This window comes from Gallinula chloropus (assembly GCF_964237585.1).
Source record: "Gallinula chloropus genome assembly, chromosome: 1".
Taxonomy (NCBI): Eukaryota; Metazoa; Chordata; class Aves; order Gruiformes; family Rallidae; genus Gallinula; species Gallinula chloropus.
In genome coordinates, this window is record NC_140085.1 from 33,932,465 (window position 1) to 33,950,919 (window position 18,455).

Sequence of the window (18,455 nt, forward strand, 5' to 3'; positions counted from 1 at the left end):
CAGAAATAAGATGACCACTGGAAACTCACCACCAGAGGTAAAAAGACAAGGTTTGAAAACTGGGTAAGTACTGACCCTATTGTCCCAGTTTCCCACCCAGATCTGTAGAAATGCAAAGATGAAATCATCCTGCAGCTATTGATGGCACTAAGAAAAAACCTAAGGAATAAAGAGCATAGATGACGTGATAACCTCAGCAAAACTATTCATACATACTACCTGAGGACATGCTTTGATGTATGGCTGAGTCCAAGCCACAGGTCACATCACAAAACTCCTAAGCAACAAAAGGATCAAAGAAAACGTGCTGGTACTACTGACTGTTCAAAATCAGAAAGGCAGCCACAGCCAAGGGTGAAAATGACAAAGTTATTCCAATGTAAAATAACAACTGACTCGCAAAATTTAGTTCCACAAGTTAGGAAAATTGGCCTCTGCATTTCAATTGCCAAAAAAGGAACTGCTTGGAAAGACACACTCAGATCATTACTTGGATCTTAATCTTACCATTGTCTCCACTCACACCAGCCTTCATGACATCCTACTGAATACAAACATGAATACAGAAATCAGCATTAGCAAATCCAGGGAGAGAGAGGTATTAATGGATTTACGGGAGGCCAAGAATAACCAGAAAAGATGCCTGAATTGTCATCTCCTTGTAATTTCTCCCAATGTGCATGATTATAATTAGTGTAGCAATGCCAGAAAAAAAACCCAGGAGCTATATTTAAACTCCATAGAAGGTATTTGGAGTTCAGAATGCTAATCATATTTACGTAGAAAGGGAAGGAAACCTCGTAATAACATACATATGGAATTTTATTGGCTTATTTGTGTTCATTAAAAGCAGATGCTCTCTGTAGCCAAAAGAACAGGAGCTTACAGCAAGAGAAAAGCAGACTTGGCTGGTTAAAGCACAGCAGTTATTTTACCTCACCATGTGTTGTTTTTCAAGCTTCTAGCAGTCAGATGTCTGCCGGAAAAACACGGTCATCTGCGAGGGCACAGGGAGCTGATCAAATAATAAAGGCTTTATCTGATAAAAACTGATCTAGTTCTAGGGGCAAAAGAATAAAATTCCTTCCACAGGTTAAAATGGGATTTTTATTGCCACTTCTTGGAGTGTAAACTTCCTATTTAAGGTATTTTACTTAACACTAATAAAACATTGCACTGTTTTGTTCTATTTCCTTCAACTCAGTTGTTCATACAATAAACTTACCAAAAAAAATTCAGTTGAAGACAGATCTGACATTCTTCTGACATCAAAACTTGTTGCTTTATAAATCTCTTCCCTGTGGTTACCTGCTGACACAAATGTTAAAGATGCACGTGTCTGTCCTGGGCAAAAAGAAAACAGTAACTCAGATACCATAATGATCTTAGGCAGCCTCGGATTTTACATTTTAAATTTGCAGTAGATGTGAAAAGCCAAAAATATAGTCCAAGAAAGGAAAAAATACGGTCAGTTAAGGAATAATTATAAGATGGGATGAGTTTACCGACATAAATAATTGGTGAATGGACAGTCATTCTGCCCTGCATTTTTAAGCTTTTTTTTAATCAAGCAGGTCAGAAGACTAAAGTGTCATTAACCAGAATTATCCAAAACCTTTTAACTACAATAATATCTACCAATGCAACTCTCTTTAGTCTCCTATCAGCTGCAAATGAGGTTATACTGGCTCTTTAGTGTAGGTACCTACTGAAGCCAATTATACCACAGGTACACAATCATTAAGACAGCTGACAACAGTCATCCACACTTAAAGGCACAAATGCAGTGACAATGAACAAGATCTTCCCCTTTTCCAGGGCTGGGCCCTGTAATGCCAAGATCAGATGTTCTGTTTCTAGCATGGTGCCTCAAGTAAATGACACTTATGCAGACAGGTTGTCTGTCTCTGTAGCTGTCAGTCTCACCACAGACTTTGAGTTTCAGCTAAATTTACAGAGGAGTGGATGTCTCAGACATAACGGCAGACCAACAAGCTTCATAAATGTAATCACCTGGGCAAAGGAGAAGTAACAAGCAAATGCTCTAACAGTGGAAAGAACCACCAGGCACGTGAACACGAGCTTTTTAGCTTCGCTGGAGACTCCATCTGGAGAGGACACCTAGCAGATACACTGATCCTATGAAAATCTTCAACTGGAGCCTGTAATCAAGATAAAAAAAAGGTTTTCTTGTTTCAGGATTTGGAAGAATTAATTACTTTTTCAGGATATTGACATGAGTATAGAAATTAACAAGGAGGTAGAAATGGTCAGTCTTTACCATATGCTCTTCCAGGCTCCCAAACATTTCTGCTTTACTTAATGTTATCTCGGGTGGTGGCTACAGCAAAGGCTTGTGGAAGCTCCCAGTTACAGCTCTTTTTTTTTCCCCTCACAAATTAAAAAATGCTTCTCTATTTTATTTGCCAGGTAATCAGTTTTCAGAATATTCTTTTCCTCCACTTTAAAATTAGTCACAAGTTCTGGATTTGTCATGTTTTTTCCAGATACATTTGAACTTCAAAGGACAAGCTATTTTGATATATTTTGAGATTCCAAATATGTTAATTTTTTCTCACTTCTCCACTTTTGAAAACCCAAGCACTTGGACAGCATCAGCTATCCAGATACCTGAGGTCTACCATAACCTCAACTGAGTACACTGATAAGGATATAAAATACATTCTTGAAATTTACTCTTAATAAAATTTACTCTTAATGAAAATATAATTTATATGCAGGCATTAACCACTATATTTAAACAGAGATACTATAAGCCCACAATTTGATCTCATAACTCTTGCCAGATCATATACCTCAAAATGTAATAATATTGAAAAATGCAGCTAATTCTATGAGTCTTGCCCTTCGTACCAATATCGAGATTTAAAACAGACTCTCGGGCATCCCAAAACATGAAACTTAGCCCAGAACAGATGCTGATCCAGACTTTTACCTCCCTAGAAGATGCATGCCAGACTGAGAGGGCAGGACAGCAAATTCCAGTGCCTGGAAACACAAATACACTTCAGAGCAAGCTGCACTGAGCAACACTGCAATGATTTCAGTCCTCAAGTCCAAGGATCAGGAAAAAGAGAAAGGTTTTCTGCAAGATCTGAAGTGGGCCAGAGGCATGGTCAATGTGAGAGGCCACCCTGGCATTCCTGCAGGCACTGCAAATGGGAAAGCGATACATGGTCATGAGAGAAACGTCTCTCCACTGAGGACCATGCTGGTGTATGGCTATCACAGAAAGAATGAGCAGAGTACTGAACATGATTCTGCCTGTAAACGGAATTCTACCCTTTCGATAACCTTGGCTGATTTCAAGATGCATGGTTATAAATAATGGGCAGCAGGTCCTTTTATTTCCAGCTAATACATTGCCAAAAGAAATAAGCAGAGAATCTGCATCCATCTCCAAGATCACAGTGCCAGTTCCCTACAGATTTTTTTTCCTTATATCCTTTTTTTTGGTTTTGTTTTTTTTCAAAAAGTAGATGGTTGTGCTCATCCCTGTTATTAGTTAAAGCAAAGTCAGAGCAGTTTCATGCTGGACCAATGTGAATCATAAAAGCCTTTGCAAAGTAAATGCTGTTCACCAAAGTAATACACAATTTTCGTTCTTTCCTACGTAGTCCTATGTTATTTGGCAACTGCTTGCTAAATGCTAGTAGTAAAACATCTGCTTTAAAAGGAACACAGTCTGGGGGAAAGGAAAGGCACCATAGTAATTGTTATGAGCTTCAGACTGTTGTTTTACAAAGGTAAAAATGGAACACTGGTTCACATCTTCCAAAGAGCATTGCTGGTACCCTGCAGCCACACAACACATTATTGTGAGGACTTAAAGATCCGTAACAACCATTTACAAGAATTTGTGTCCATAAAATCATCTGTCCTTTACAGCTGTGTAACTACACCACCACCACCACCCCCCCCCCCCTCCCCCGCCCCAGGAAAAACCCACAATATATAGGCTTTTTTTTTTAATTACTTTCATTTTTTTCTTCTTTTTTTTTTTTTCTATACAGTGCATCACCTCCTGTGCCATCTCCCACACTAAAAGTCCAGGTATGAAGCACACTCACCTGACCAATTCACGATCTGCCACATCCAACATGTGGGGTCTTGGAGTGGGAGGCAAAACGTAGAGAAATTCCATTAAAATATGGAGGTAAGAGCCAATTAAATAAGCCACACACTCAATATGAGGCACCTCACAGAACTTCCTCAATCTCCCACCAGTGCTGTGCATCCACAAAATGGGTTTACACTGTACCTCCTGAGAAGTACAGCCGCTCACGTGCAGAGAAGCCCATTGCTGCATCCGTGAACAATTAGAGTGAAGAGGGTGAGATCGCCCATCTGCCTTTTCCTTATGCCTGACATTGCAAATCTAGAGATTATTCACAAATGCTTCACATATTGTTATGTGGTAATCTTCCAGTTTTAATAAAAAATCCACTTGCATGACCTCTTTTTAGATGTTATTTTAGAGTTACTGCAGTAACTCACTAGAACCCATTATACCACAGACCAAATCTGGTGTTCTAAAAAGCTCTCCAGCTTTTATTTTGGCTATATAAGAGTCATATGGTGTCCCAAGAAATAAGTAATGCCTGGATGCATTCAAAATCACCTTTTAAAGTCCATCAGCAAGGTTTATTTGCATGAAGACTGCATTTTAAAGGTTAAGTTACCTACCTGTTATCACAGAGAAGCTATTGTACTGCTTTAAAAGAGACTGCTTGAGGCCATGACAAATTGCTTTCCCAAACATTCTTACTATTAAAGGCTAAATTCACTGAACCAATAACTTTCTGTTAATTTGGAACATTCTCTCAAGTGCTGCCTTTGGAATAAAAATGAAAATAAATTATCCTTCGGTGCTTAGCAATGCCTTCCTTGCATATAAATGCACTCCAAAGACTTGAAGACTGACTAACAATGTCTCTTAGTTTGCGATCTACAAACTCCAAAGCTTAAGGACCCAAAAATCCACAAGAACCCCCAAGCCACTGACACCTTGTTTGATCTGAAACTTTGAGATTTCAATAGCCAACGTAACTCGAATAAGAATCCATATCAGAAGGCTCACTTACTCTTCATAACGCACATGGATCAAACCTGTGGATTGAAAATAACTCTGGTCAAGCTCTTTCAGTGTTTTAGAAGTCATCCAGGACATAACCTGCATGTTCTGTAAGTTTCACACAAACTTGATGGCACCAGCATGCAGCAAGGAGACCCGTAAAGTAAATCCATTTGATTAACAGAGACACTTAAGATGGATCTGCTGGTCTTTTTGACATCTTCAATCTTACAAAATCCTTGAGATAGCAAAGACATCAGAAATGGACTGCAAGTGACAGCAAATCTGCCAAACTGAGGAACTGACATTTTGGGTAGTAAAGAGGCATTTGAATGAAGAAAGGGCAAGATGTCAGGGCTAGAAATCAATAAAAGTAAGTAGTAAAAAGCTTTTATCCTGAAGTATACTCACCCCTAATGAGCACCTGAGCTTTGCAGCTCTGATTGTTCTGTCAAGTAATACCAGCTGGTGGCAATTCTGGAGACAGAATGGGGAAAGGTGGCACTGGAGGACAGGTGGTACTCTTCAATTCTATAAGACTGAAAATAAGGATCAATACAATAGGTCTGATTGACAGAGAGGAAGAAAAGGCAGTTAATAACATCTAAGGGTAGAGAGCAAGGAACCACTTGCCCTGGTAGGGAGTGAGTACAATACTCCCACATCCCACAGTTGGGCTAAAGAATCAGTCTCTTAGTTTCTTTCTCCTTAGCCTAATGAATAGTATTCATTCCCATGTGGGACTAAAAAAGGAACTGTTCAGCAGGGGAAAAACAAAAAAAAGGCTGAGCCTGTGGAGACTGAGCAACCTGGTGAACACTGTCCCAGTGGAACAGAAGAGCTGAGCTTAGAGCTCAGCTTCAAATTGCTTGGAATCCAGAGTTGAAAAGAGAGATTACAACTCTCAGGTGACACTCCTACCCCATCTGATATACACCAACAGCTTTAAAACCCAAGCCTGTTACTGACTCCCCTGCTAGACCTGCCTTCTGTTCTCTTCATCCTCCCCCCAGGCACTGTGGGATTTGATCCTCCCGTTCCCCAGGCATGTCCTGCTTCAGGGCATGCCAAAATCATTAGAGTCTTGACAGGATGGAGCATCTCACACTGAATCCAGACAGGATCCATGGGCCCAATGTTCTCTGCTAAGGGGCTTGGACCATTAAGTATTGTCAAAGTCATTTGGTTAAAACTTTTTTCAAAATACAGTTGTTAGCTAACATTTTCTTCTGAGGCATGACTGGCAAAGAAAAGACAGACTGGAGTTATGCTGAAACAGAATTACTCAGGACCAAGAGAGAAGAATCACAAAAAGAAAGATGGGTCTCTAACCTGGGGTGGTTCAGCCCCCAAGCAGCAGCTGAGCACCACATATGTCACTTGCTTATGCCCAGAGGAGAAACAGATACTCCTGGGTTGGGATAAGGACAGCTACTGACAGAAGAACTCTGAAAGAGGAACAGTAACAGCCCACTGGAAATTACACTCATACCCAGCAAGAGCACTTTACCAACCAGAAGATAACCACTGTACAGCACACAGACACATCCCAGCCACACTAATACTACCCTGGAGACACCCTAGACAACCACCACCCCTTTTATGGGGGAGTGATGTCAGGAGGTGTGGAAAACAGCCCAAGTTAACTCAGCTCACCTGGGTTGGCTGCTTGTGAAGGTTAACTCTGGCCTGACCAGAACCAGGCCAAACCCCTTATACAATTTGCTATCTAGTGGCTACAATGGATATAACCAGACTGGAAATCCTTCCTCCTCTGTGAGCATGATGGCAGAAAAACAGTGCCTTTGCCAGAAGCAGAGTGTAAGAGGAGAGGTGGAGGATATTCCTTTCTTTCAGTACCCTCCTGTTAATTAGATTGTAGCCCAGTAGTTACATTGTTTGATCAGGAAGTCCCTGAAGCCAAGGTGAATAAAGGTCCTTCTTTTTTTTAAAAAAAGTAAATGTCCTTTAATAATTAATTTAATTATATAACTGTAATAAAATTTCTGTTTTACTAAAAAGAGTTCTTTTTCAAGGTAATGTTTTTTTGTGGGGGCTTTCAAGAGCACAAGAGAAACATTGTTATCAAAGCCTTTCTCAAGACCCATCAGTCTGGTGCTGCACAGGACATGAAAACAAGAATTGAAAAGCTTTCACTCTAATAGATAGTTTGGTACAGGGGCAGTGAAACACAGGCAGGATCCTGATGGTTTTGGAAGAAAGAGACAGCTATCAGCAATTCTCTGCAATAAAAATCTCTACTGGTGATGCCAGAACCCTTACATTTGTACAGATTACCAAGAGAAAGGTTTCACGTCCTAATTAATGTACTGTCAGCTTCCCACAGCTCGTGCTCATGTATGATCAACAAAGATTTTGGATAGGTACTGTTTTCACATCACTACTGTTGGGTAGAAGAAAGCTAATTACTGATTGTTCCCATCCAGATTAGATTTTAAAAAAACAATATTCCTTGTAATTTAGTATGTAACAAGTGACAAAAGCACCTTTATGTTGTGAAATAGCACAATGAATTAGACTGCGGCATTCCGTGAGCAAATTTGTCAACATTCAGTGGGAACAAAGAATTGCTGGGCTTACAACCAGCTGTTACCAGACTTACAAGAATCCTGTGGTTCTGGACTCCTTTCAGACAGTTCAATGCATCCCTTGATCGTGATTTCTCTGCAAAGTCTGCTTATTGGCAGATGGCCTCTATCCGTAAGCCGAGCAGCTCATGTAAGGATCATCAAAACTCCCATCAATTTCTCGAGCATCTGGGCCCTGAGACCTCCAACATAAAAAAGCAAATCCCAGGCAACATTAACGAGAAAACTAAAACTGGAAAACAAAATTCTTATTGCCTTAAGTATTAGACACTCCACTTTGATTTGGGTCCTGCCTTCCCCGAAGTAATTATCACTATGTCCAGATCTCATGGCTGGAATCTAAATAACTTGGCTACAAGCAGCACTGTCACTTTGAACCTACCAGTGCTCCACGTTCTGAACAAGCTGCAATTAAAATTGCTAGTATTTTTAAACCAGCTTAGATTAAAGAAAGCATGCAAAATACTCACAAATGGACAGCTACTCCGTATGCTACTAGAGACAGAATTTTCATGCTGTAAGCAGGTCTTTGAGAAGAATTCAGGCTCAGCATTTTCAGGTTTCATAGCAGAGGAAGTAGCCTAAAAAGTTATTGTTGTCTTCCTTAGACTGTATTGGCAATGTGATCAACTTAAATTTCACCCAATATTTTGATAGATTGAGGCAACTAGGAATGCTTAATAGTTAAGTCTAAATGAAGACAACAAGCTTCTTTAAACAAAGGAATATTCCAATGGAGGGTCTGAAACCAATCAATGTAGAATCAATAACCTGGAGATTGAAATTACTTCCCTGCTGTATCATCCAAATGCATAGAAATTGCAGAAATTCAACTCAAAATAAGAATGATGAAAAAAGGCTGGATTTTTTTATATATTATTATAAAGTAGTGCTCAAAAAGTCTTTGAAATCAATAGCAGCATCACCCACGTCTCGCAGGGCTTCAATCTGTATTGAATCACATCTTTAACAGATACCTTGTACCATTCTAAAGCATTTCAGTTTGCCTGTAGCATGAATTTTAGGACAAGAAGGAACCCTTGAGCATTGCATGTAGCCACAAACCCTCATATTAAAAATCACTTTGCTATGTGCCCTTGGAAGAAAAGTGTGATTTACAGCAGCTTTAATACACAAGCCCGTTTGCTGAGAATTATTCTATAAACCGTATGTCTGGGTGACAATAAATCCACAATCTCTGTTATTTGCTAAACTAGCCCCTGTTCAGTTTCAGTCTCTGAAATGTAGGGTACTCTAAATTACGGTGGAAATGTAGTGAGGAACTTCACTGCAGGAGGTTAAAATCGGCGTGTAACGGAGGGGTGTTCTTAGGCTTTCAGCTGCAGCTTTGCCTCTTCCTGACCTGGTCACGTTTCTCCACTTGCAGCACCTTTCCCACGCATCCCATGGTCCAGACAAGCCGGATGCATGGAAATTAATTTTAGATAACCCCTTGTATCACTTGGCAGACTTTTTTGTTTTCATCAAAGCACAGTTTACTGGAGAGCCTCCGTGGGTTTTGATAATTTAATTAAATGGAGGATTGTTTGCTAGAGCTAACACACTGCCTTCTAAATCATCTGCCTCTTCTGAAGACCCTGCGGTTCCATCTCAGCGCACCTTCTGCTGCGCCCTCCCGAAAACCCTGCCTCCCCGGCGGCGGCTGCAAAGCCGGGCTGCCAGCCCCCGCCCCGGGCGCCGAGGAGATGCCAGGCGGGCTCGGGGCTGGGTGACATCGGAGGGGATGAGCCCACCCGGGCGGAGGAGCTTTGCCCTCGCTCAGCGCCGGGTGCGACGGGGTGAGGAGAGGAGCGGAGCGGGGAGGAGCAGCGGGCACTCCCCCGCGCGGGGCCGCGGTCCGTCCCCCCTACTCCCTCCCGGTGCGAGGGGCGGAGCAGGGGCAAGCGGTGCGCTCCTCCCCCGGGACACCGACGGCTCCGTCCCGCTGCTGCGGAAGCCCCCGGGAGCGCGTATAGAGGAGACGGCGTTGGGTCCGGCGCTGCGCGACGGGGAGGACCGGGAGGGCGGAGGCAGGAGGGGATAAAAACCCCGGCGCTGCCGTGACCAGGAGTCTCCCGCCTTCCCTCCTCACCCGCCGCCGCTACCGGGCTCCGGGCCTTCGCTCCACCCTCGGGGGCAGCGGGCCAGCGCTGACTGCTCCCGCGGGGGAGCGCAGCGGAGCCGCTGCCACGATCTTGGTGGCCCCCAACTTCCCCCGCCGGTGGCGGCGGCGAAGCGGAGCATGCGGCGCCGGGGCTGGCGGCGGGGCCGGCATCACGCTCCCCGGACATGAAGCAGCCGCCGGGAGTTCCAGGTAATGCTGCCCAGCGGGGTAGCGCAGCAGATGTCTCCCCCGGTAGACCTGAGTATGGCGGGCGGGCAGGGTTGTGGAGGGGCAGGAGCCGGGGCTGAGACGGTCCGCCCCGAGCCCGTCCAAGCGAAGCCCCCGGCTCTGGCGGCGGGCGCAGCCCGGCCGCAAGCAGGCAGCGGAGAACCGGTCCCTACCTCCGCCGTGGCATGGAGCCGCTGTGGCCGAGCCTGCCCGGGGAAGGCGGTGAGAGACCCCTCTGTTCTCTGTCGAGTGGATGGGCGATGCAGGGGGAGGTTGCGGTGCCAGTGGGTGACCCCGTAGCGATGCTGGCATGGCCTGATCGGCCACCGGTCACGACGAAACTTTGCCCTCCGCCAACCCCCGGTGGGGATCTGGGGGCTGGAGCGGACAGGTCCCCATCGGGAGGTTGTTAGGGTAACACTCCCCATCCTTCTGTATTAATCAAGGAGGGGGGGTGTCTGAAGTTTAGCTTGTCAGAGGCTTTCGGAGGCGGTGAGGATCCTACGCTGGGCAACTAAACTTTCATGAGATCTAGCATTGCTTGGCGACTGGTTACTGATAGTGTAACAGGCACCGACGCTTATCATTGCATTTTTTCTTAATTATTTGCTGATCTCCTTAGCAACTGAAGTCATTTGCAAGGTTTAAGCTAGGGTGCAGCTGGTTTTACAAAGTTAACACTGCAAACCCGATGCATTTGTTGTTTCACTGATGCATGTTTCCCTGTACTCTCTCAAGAGGGATAAGAACTGTAGTGTTGACTTCATGCAGCTGGTACTGCTGTAGACAGACTGCTGATGATTAGTCCAACTCAGGCTCTGTGGTACGTCACCCAGTTGCTCATCTGTGTCTCAATTTTCTTTAAGCCAAGTGAGTATAAAACAAAAAATATATAAATCCGTCTTCAGAAAAAGATAATCAATCTTTGGTGAGGGAAGAGTGGGAGAAGGTAGTTTTAGCTGGCTAAGGTTACTAGGACAAATTCATCTCTAATTCAGTACTACTGAGGTCTGGCCAAGTGCTGGCTAGCGAGACCACTCCATTTGCCAGACTGACCTCAGGATCAGCTTGCTGTAAAGGTGATGTAAGGCCATTTTTTCATCACTGTTAGGTCCTGCATCAAGCATAGCTTAGCCCAGTTCAGGGATTTTGTCCAGTGTATCAAGACAACACCACTCAGATGTAGCTCGCCTGCAGTCCCCAGTCTCCAATCCATCGTGCTCACTAAATCTCTGAATTACGATGCCTGAGTAATCCAGATCTGCTCAGTCAGAAATGCTGAGCACAGCTGTCAGGCAGATTTGATGCAGAGAGTGCCTTCCCCATTCAGGAGCGCTAAAAGCAGAGTAGAGCCTGGAGGCTGGAGTGAGGTGGCCACTATAAGGATAATCCCTCTGACAGTGCCCCACATACACACACACACACAGAATGGAAAGATGCAAAGATGCATGAGTGACTTTTGGGCTGGCAAGACTGGGAGACAGTGGAGTCAGAGGAGACTGTCACAGGAGGTGTGGCACAAGGGAAAGAGCTGGGAGATGTAGAAATGGTGTGGACCTTCTGAAGGGTGGACAGAGATCTTTAATATTTTCTAGTGTTTGAGGTCTCTAGAGGCTCAGCATTATTCCTGCAGTAGTACAGGGGTTTGTGTGCAAATGTTTGCATTTTCACTGTGCAAAAAGTGCCAGCCAGATGTGAGACTATTTGCATCACCAGTGTATGGGAAGATGTTATTCCTACTGTAAAGCATTTATTAATTCAGTTTGTTTAACATTGAAAAGACTAATGGTAATGTTTGCAAAAGCATTCAGGTGACTCCTGATCTCTACTCCAATTCACTGCTTAAATTGAGATGTGCCACGTAAGGATTTTTTTAGCAAAGTCTCAAATAAACTGGGAGAGAGAGCTGGGTGTGCAAGTTTCCCTGGAAGAAAGAACAACAAGCCTGAAGAGGAGAAGAGAAAGTGGGCCTAGAAATTGTTGATGTAGCATTACTGGGAGAGGGAGGCCAGAGAAAGTGGAGATGAGTGTTCAGGACATTAACTGGTCTTGATGTGATAACGGACAGCAAGGATGTTTACGGTTATCCAGCATTCCCCTTTTCCATAAGCAGCTCAAGGTGCTCTTTATTAAAAAGCCCAACAAAAAAACAACAAAGCAAGAAACACATACTTTAAAAAGATCAAAACCAAGGGCCAAATCCTCAGCTTCTCTAGGTGTTGATCTGTTGTAGTCAGTTGAGCTGTTCCTGACAACTGAGGATGATTGCTTACGATGCATGTCCTTGCATTTCTCTTCAAATAATTAAGAAGTATGTGCACCATTACTGCACAGATGATTCATCTCAGGGAGTACCATGTTTTTTGGCAGTGAACTTAAAATATCACACTTTAACACCACAAAGCAATTATTTCTTTGAGAAGATTTCAAGTACAAAACTCTCAACCATGCCTGTCACTCTACTGTAAATTAAAAAAGCTACTTACTTTCCAAGCTCATTCAAAAATTATGGTGAAGTACTTAGCCAGAGTCTGTTGGCACATGTTAGCTGATAGTATTTAATATCAATATCTATCTTGAGAAAATATGTAATATTGAAATTTGTAAAATAGTACGATTTGGAGACCTGAAGTAATGTCACTGGGAAGAAACAAAGTGCTACTTTTTAGTATAAGGCTGATTGTAGGCTTTGTTCTTCCTTGCCACTTAACACGTACCCGTTACTAACCCAGAAATGTTTATGCAGTCGTTTTGAAGAAATTCAAATGATTAGATAGGTTATAAATACTTGTTGGGTGTGCTTGGCTTTGCGAACCATCCTGTATAATTTATTCAGAAGTTTTGGGGAACACAGGTTGAAAAACAAGTTGCAACTCAACAGTCCTACTCTCAAAAAGGGCAAAGAACCTACTGGAAATGTAATATATATATAACATATAAGGTAGGCACTGCACTTGTGAGTTTGGCATGGCAAGGAAGGTTTCTGTTTGTCAGGGTACTCTCCAAATAGTTCTGTGTCTGGCGGTATGTTTACGATGTCTACAATTTGGATTTGCTTAACCAGGCAATGCAAGTTGCATGAAACAGTTCTCATTAGTCAACTTCAATGAGCTTTGGAAACAGACAACTCAGTTTTCAGTCCTTGCAAACTATTTTTGCTGCTTGGAACTCAAAGGTATTACACTGATTTACATCACTACTGATTGGCCCTTGGAATTTGGTTGTAGACTAGCTCAGAGCATCTGGTAAGGTAGCTGTAAGTATGGACAGAAACAAGCACTCAAGGCTGTTTAATGTATTAAACGTGGTAACCCTTCCAAAATTGATCCTTGAGCTAAATGTCCCATTTGAAGTATCTCTGGGTTCGCAGCTCTATTTAACATAGGAGCTGATTTTTGAAAGTGCCATTCATCTTTTTGCAAGTGCAGTTACATTGAAAATTGGGCTGCATCGCTTGCAGAATCAGATGTTCAGGTAGTAGCGGGAAAGGCAACTTAGGCAACAGTGGTTTGTTTCCCATTTTGGGAACGCTTTGTAATTCAGTTTTTATGGGCACAGTGAAAACCACGGTGTGTGGTTTTCAGATACCTCACTTCATGCATTCTAACAAAATGAGCAGTTATTAAATTCTTTTTTTTTTCATCTGTCAGTGTGTTTCTGTTGTGCCTCATGTACTGCATGCCATACATGTCCACAACGAGGCACAGAATTACTTTGTGGAAATTTCTATAATGTTTTCATATATCTGGCCTTCCAGGAGAACATTAATTGTTGCCATAGACTCGTTAGCTTGCAAAATATTATTGTGAGGTACTTCAGATTCATCAAAATCCCAATTTCTCTGGGTTCCTAACTTCCCATTGAAAACCCCATGCAGTAAAAAACCCACTTCAGTAAATCTAAAAAGACTTCACTAATCTTGATGCTAACAGTTTTGTTCTTTCTAATAAATTTACATATTTTACAAAATTCCTATAGTTAAGACCATGTTGCATATCCCTTTCACAGGCAGGAAAGCAAGGAGAAGCCCTGATAGTCAGAAGTGCTGGCTACAGGCAGTGTTTTGACTGTCATCTCAGCACTTCTTCAGATCAGTCTTTCCCAAACTTAATAATAAATAAAGGACCTTTATTTTCTAACTGTCAAGATGGTGACTGTAAATATGTTCATTATTTTTCTAACAATCACCAGGTCACATAAGTTGCCTGATCTCACAAGAATTCTGTGGCAGAGGCTATAGGATGTGCTCCAGTTCTCGGGTAAAGGCATTTGCGGAGCTCTTGATGTAATCACCCTTTCTTGTCCCTCTGCTTCCTCAGATCCTCTGCACAAAGTTTTGGTGTTTTTTTGTGCAATGGCTTGAGGAAAACAATTTAAGCAATCATGAAAAATGTTAATTCTGAGACTTTTAAAAATTTTTGAGTACTTGATTTGGCAGTTGTGCTGTTCTCTTAGTATAGTTTTTGGGAATGCATACATTTAAAGACAATGTATATAAAAATCTTGTGAAAGGTGAATTCTCCAGTCCTGCTGCCTTCAAATTTCTTCTTTTAATGGGTCATTAGGAGGTTCAGCTCTTTGAATTCATAACACATCCTTTACCACTTGACTTAATGGGTAGAAGATTTGTCAGCAGAAGACTGCAGCCTATGAGACTGGCAGTGGGTTAGAGAAGGGGAGAATAACGTACTGAGGGAGAGTGGAAATTAGCGTATTTCACATAATTAATTGCATAGTTAATCTTAGATTCATAAGAAGTAGATGCAAATGAGATGTGTGTTCTAAGGTTCACCTCCTGAAACTTTTGCCTCTCTTCTGCTTAAACCTTCTCTAGCCCTTTTCACCCTCCCATCTGCTTTTCCAGTCTTACATGCCTTAACTGGCTTCTGCATTTTCGATCTACCTCCTCCTCAGTTGCTTCATTAGCAATGGTAAAGCTGCTCCATTAGCATCCTTCTCCCCTGGCTTTGCCCTTCCTTCCCTATGCATCTCTTATCCTCCTTTTCCCTTCTGTCCCCTTCTTTGGATGCTTCCCTACCCCACTGTCCTCACCCTTAAAGTCATGATTTTAGTGTGTTGTCCTCAGGATTCATCCTTTCTTCATCCATCTTGCCTCATCAGAGAATACCACTTCTCCTTTTATTCTGCTGCTTTCCATCTGAGGTTGCTTCTTTCTCCACCGCCCACAGGCAAGTCATTCTCCCGGCTCCTGGCCGTAGCCGCTGTCAGCAGTGCGGAGCGGGCTCTGCGAGGTTTGTCCTGCTCAGATACTGTACCAAGGGCTGGGTGAGATTGCAGAAATGAGCATGAGGTTGTTATGTGGGAGCCGAATACTGCCTGTGAGCTGTGAAGGGGTGGGGATAATCAATCTGTATGGATTCACCCGGGAATTTGCTGACAAACTCTTAACGGATATCTAGGGAGAGCAAAAGGGAACAGAAGTGTACGTACTGCTGAGTATGTGTACATTTTCTTAGGAGATAGCAAAAAGCATATGGCTTGGATTCCCTAGGGAATCACTACCCTGCCACATGTTTCGTCCCTGCTTCAAACCATAGTGACACTAAAATATTCCCAGGAAAGAATATGGTTGGTTTTGTTTTTATTGTTTGAGTATATTTTTTTCTTCCCCTTTTAAGTTTTGTGAAATGGCTGACTCATTCCTACAGAAAGGTCCCAAAACTTGTGCCTGAGGTACGCACCAGGCATAGAAAATTTCCTCCTCAATGGTTATTTTGGCAAAGGTAGAAGTGGCAGAATGCAAAATATTCTGATTGGACATCTTGAATAATTTTAAAAATAGGCTGTTGCTACCTGATCTATCAGTTACTGAATTAAAAAAAAAAAAAAAGTAAGTGAAAGAAATGCATATGACATTTAAAGCTAAGTAGTCTTAAAAAATTCTTTGCTTGAAAATGTGTGACATTTTCTGATTGGGAAGAAACACATGTTGTAACTGCTCCCCACTAGACAAGAAAATTGCATTTTTGGATGAGGCTTTTTCTTTCCTGTACCAGAATTTTTCTGTCTGGGTTGGTTTGGAAACAGGTAGGGGATGTCTTTGCCCAGTCATGTTCCACAGAGGAACATTTCTTATTTATTTTTTTAATGAACTGTCAGAAATTGTATTCCTTGGTCCAAGCCTGAAGAATAGTTGTGGTGTTTTCGAAGGGCAAAAAAAAATCTTATCCTTAGCATGGATATTTACATATCTACACAAAACCAGTGTTAAACATACATCGCCTAAGAACAAATAGACTTTGTAATTAATCATATGGAACATTAGATATTAATTCCCTGTATTTTTCAAAAGGTGTGCATAAGAAATCAGGCAGGGTATGAATCGTAAATGTTAACATGCTGTACCTCTGTGTCCCTCTTTCGACAGTGATTAGGGCAAAGCTAACTGCACGTGTAATCCGTGGCGAGGAGCGCTGGGAGGCAGCTAAGAGGCAGTGACAATGTCTTTAAACTGGCAGACGATTTCTACTCAGCTTGGAGTTTTTAGAGCGAACTGCAAAGGACTGGCATGCCTCTTGGTCTTCACTGTGAGTGTTTGTGGCAGCGCCCCGGGGATGTGTCCAACAGCCTGCATCTGTGCCAGTGATATCGTAAGCTGCACCAATAAGAACCTCTCTCGGGTGCCAGGAAATCTTTATAAATGTATGAAAAGGCTGGATCTGAGTTATAACAGAATTGGGTTTTTGGAGCCTGAATGGGTCCCAGTGCTGTTTGAAAAACTGAACACTTTAATAATCAATCATAACAGCATTAGCAGCATCATCACTGGAAGCTTTTCCACAACTCCGAATCTGAAGTACCTAGACTTGTCATCCAACAGCCTGAAGACACTGGGCAGCCCTGTGTTTCAGGAGCTAAAGGCGTTGGAGGTTCTCCTGCTGTACAACAATCAGATATCACAGATAGAGTCCTCAGCCTTCGGGGGATTGTACAAATTGCAGAAACTGTACCTAAGCTATAACTTGCTCTCGCATTTCCCGCTGGACTTGTACACTGGAAAACATAAACTGACAGACCTTGTGTTGCTGGACATTTCTTTTAATCACATCCAGTTGATGCCTATTCAGCGCCTGAGTTCAGTGCCGGCCAAACATCTTAGTGGAATTTATCTTCATGGCAACCCGTTTTATTGTGACTGTACGCTGTACTCCATGCTAATCTTCTGGTATCAGAGGCACTTCAGCTCGGTGGTGGACTTCAAAAACGAGTACACCTGTTTGTTGCGATCAGACCCAAGAGGTTACAATAAACTGCCTTTACTGCACGACAACTTTCTGAATTGCTCCGAAAGCACCGTCAACAGCTCTTTCCAAGCCTTTGGGTTTATTCACGATGCCCAAGTTGGTGATAGGCTGATTGTACACTGTGACAGCAGAATCAGCGATGCAGGCACACATTTTGTTTGGGTTAGTCCAGACAATAGATTGCTGGAGCCAGACAGGGAGACTGACAACTTTAAGGTGTTTCGTAACGGCAGCCTGGAGATAACAGATGCCCAGCTGGAGGACTCAGGGCTGTATTCCTGCATCGCAATAAATAAGAAAAGACTATTAAATGAAACCATAGAGGTTAGGATAAATGTTAGCAATTTCACAGTGAACAGGTCCCACGCTCATGAAGCATTTAATACAGCTTTTACCACCCTTGCTGCCTGTGTAGCCAGTATTATTTTAGTACTGCTGTATCTTTATCTGACCCCCTGTCCATGTCAATGTAAGGCAAAGAGGAGGAAGAGGAAGCTGAACCAAAGCAGTGCCCACTCATCCATACTGAATTCCACACCACCGCAAGAGCTGCCAGCTGACGAGAAGAAGGCGAGCACTGGTAAACGGGTGGTTTTCCTGGAACCCGTGCACGAACCAAAACACAGCCAGAACGGGAAAGTAAAACTGTTTCCTAATGACAATATCATTGCTGAGAGCATCTTAAAAACTACTCGAACAAAATCCGACTCCGATTCTGTCAACTCTGTGTTCTCAGATACACCTTTCATGCCATCAACTTAGTTTGCTGCCTGTGTTTGTATCGTGCAGTAACATTTCTGAATACCTCCTTTGCTTGTAGCAACCATCAGGAAAAAATCCAAATAAAAATAGAGAAAATGTTTTAAAAAAATAATAATTCTCTATTGTCAGTCCTTGAGCTGTGTCTCCTGTCTTTATGAGTGCCGGGCCATGCAACTGTGATATCTTGTTTGGGAAAAGCAGGCAACATAGCATTAAGATGAATATCTTCAATGCAAGCCTAACCTTGGCTTTTTCTCTGTGGTCCAAAAGAAGATGTGGTCCATGCACAGAGGCACTTTCAGTGCTGCCTCCTTGGAGGCAGAGGAAACCCCCCCATAAAACACTCTCAGTCGTGCTGATAACTCATCTCCTCTGCAGTGAGCACAGAAGTA

The 18,455-nt window shown here is 42.8% G+C and overlaps 1 protein-coding gene across 1 annotated transcript; it reads left to right on the forward strand.

The window, feature by feature from the left end:
* Positions 1–16,497: 16,497 nt before the first annotated feature.
* AMIGO2 (adhesion molecule with Ig like domain 2) lies at positions 16,498–18,126 on the forward strand (the record flags this gene model as incomplete). The annotated part of the gene is made up of 1 exon (XM_084279382.1): positions 16,498–18,126. One exon carries the CDS (start codon positions 16,498–16,500, stop codon positions 18,061–18,063), a length of 1,566 nt encoding a protein of 521 aa, XP_084135508.1. The 3' UTR covers positions 18,064–18,126.
* Positions 18,127–18,455: the final 329 nt, after the last annotated feature.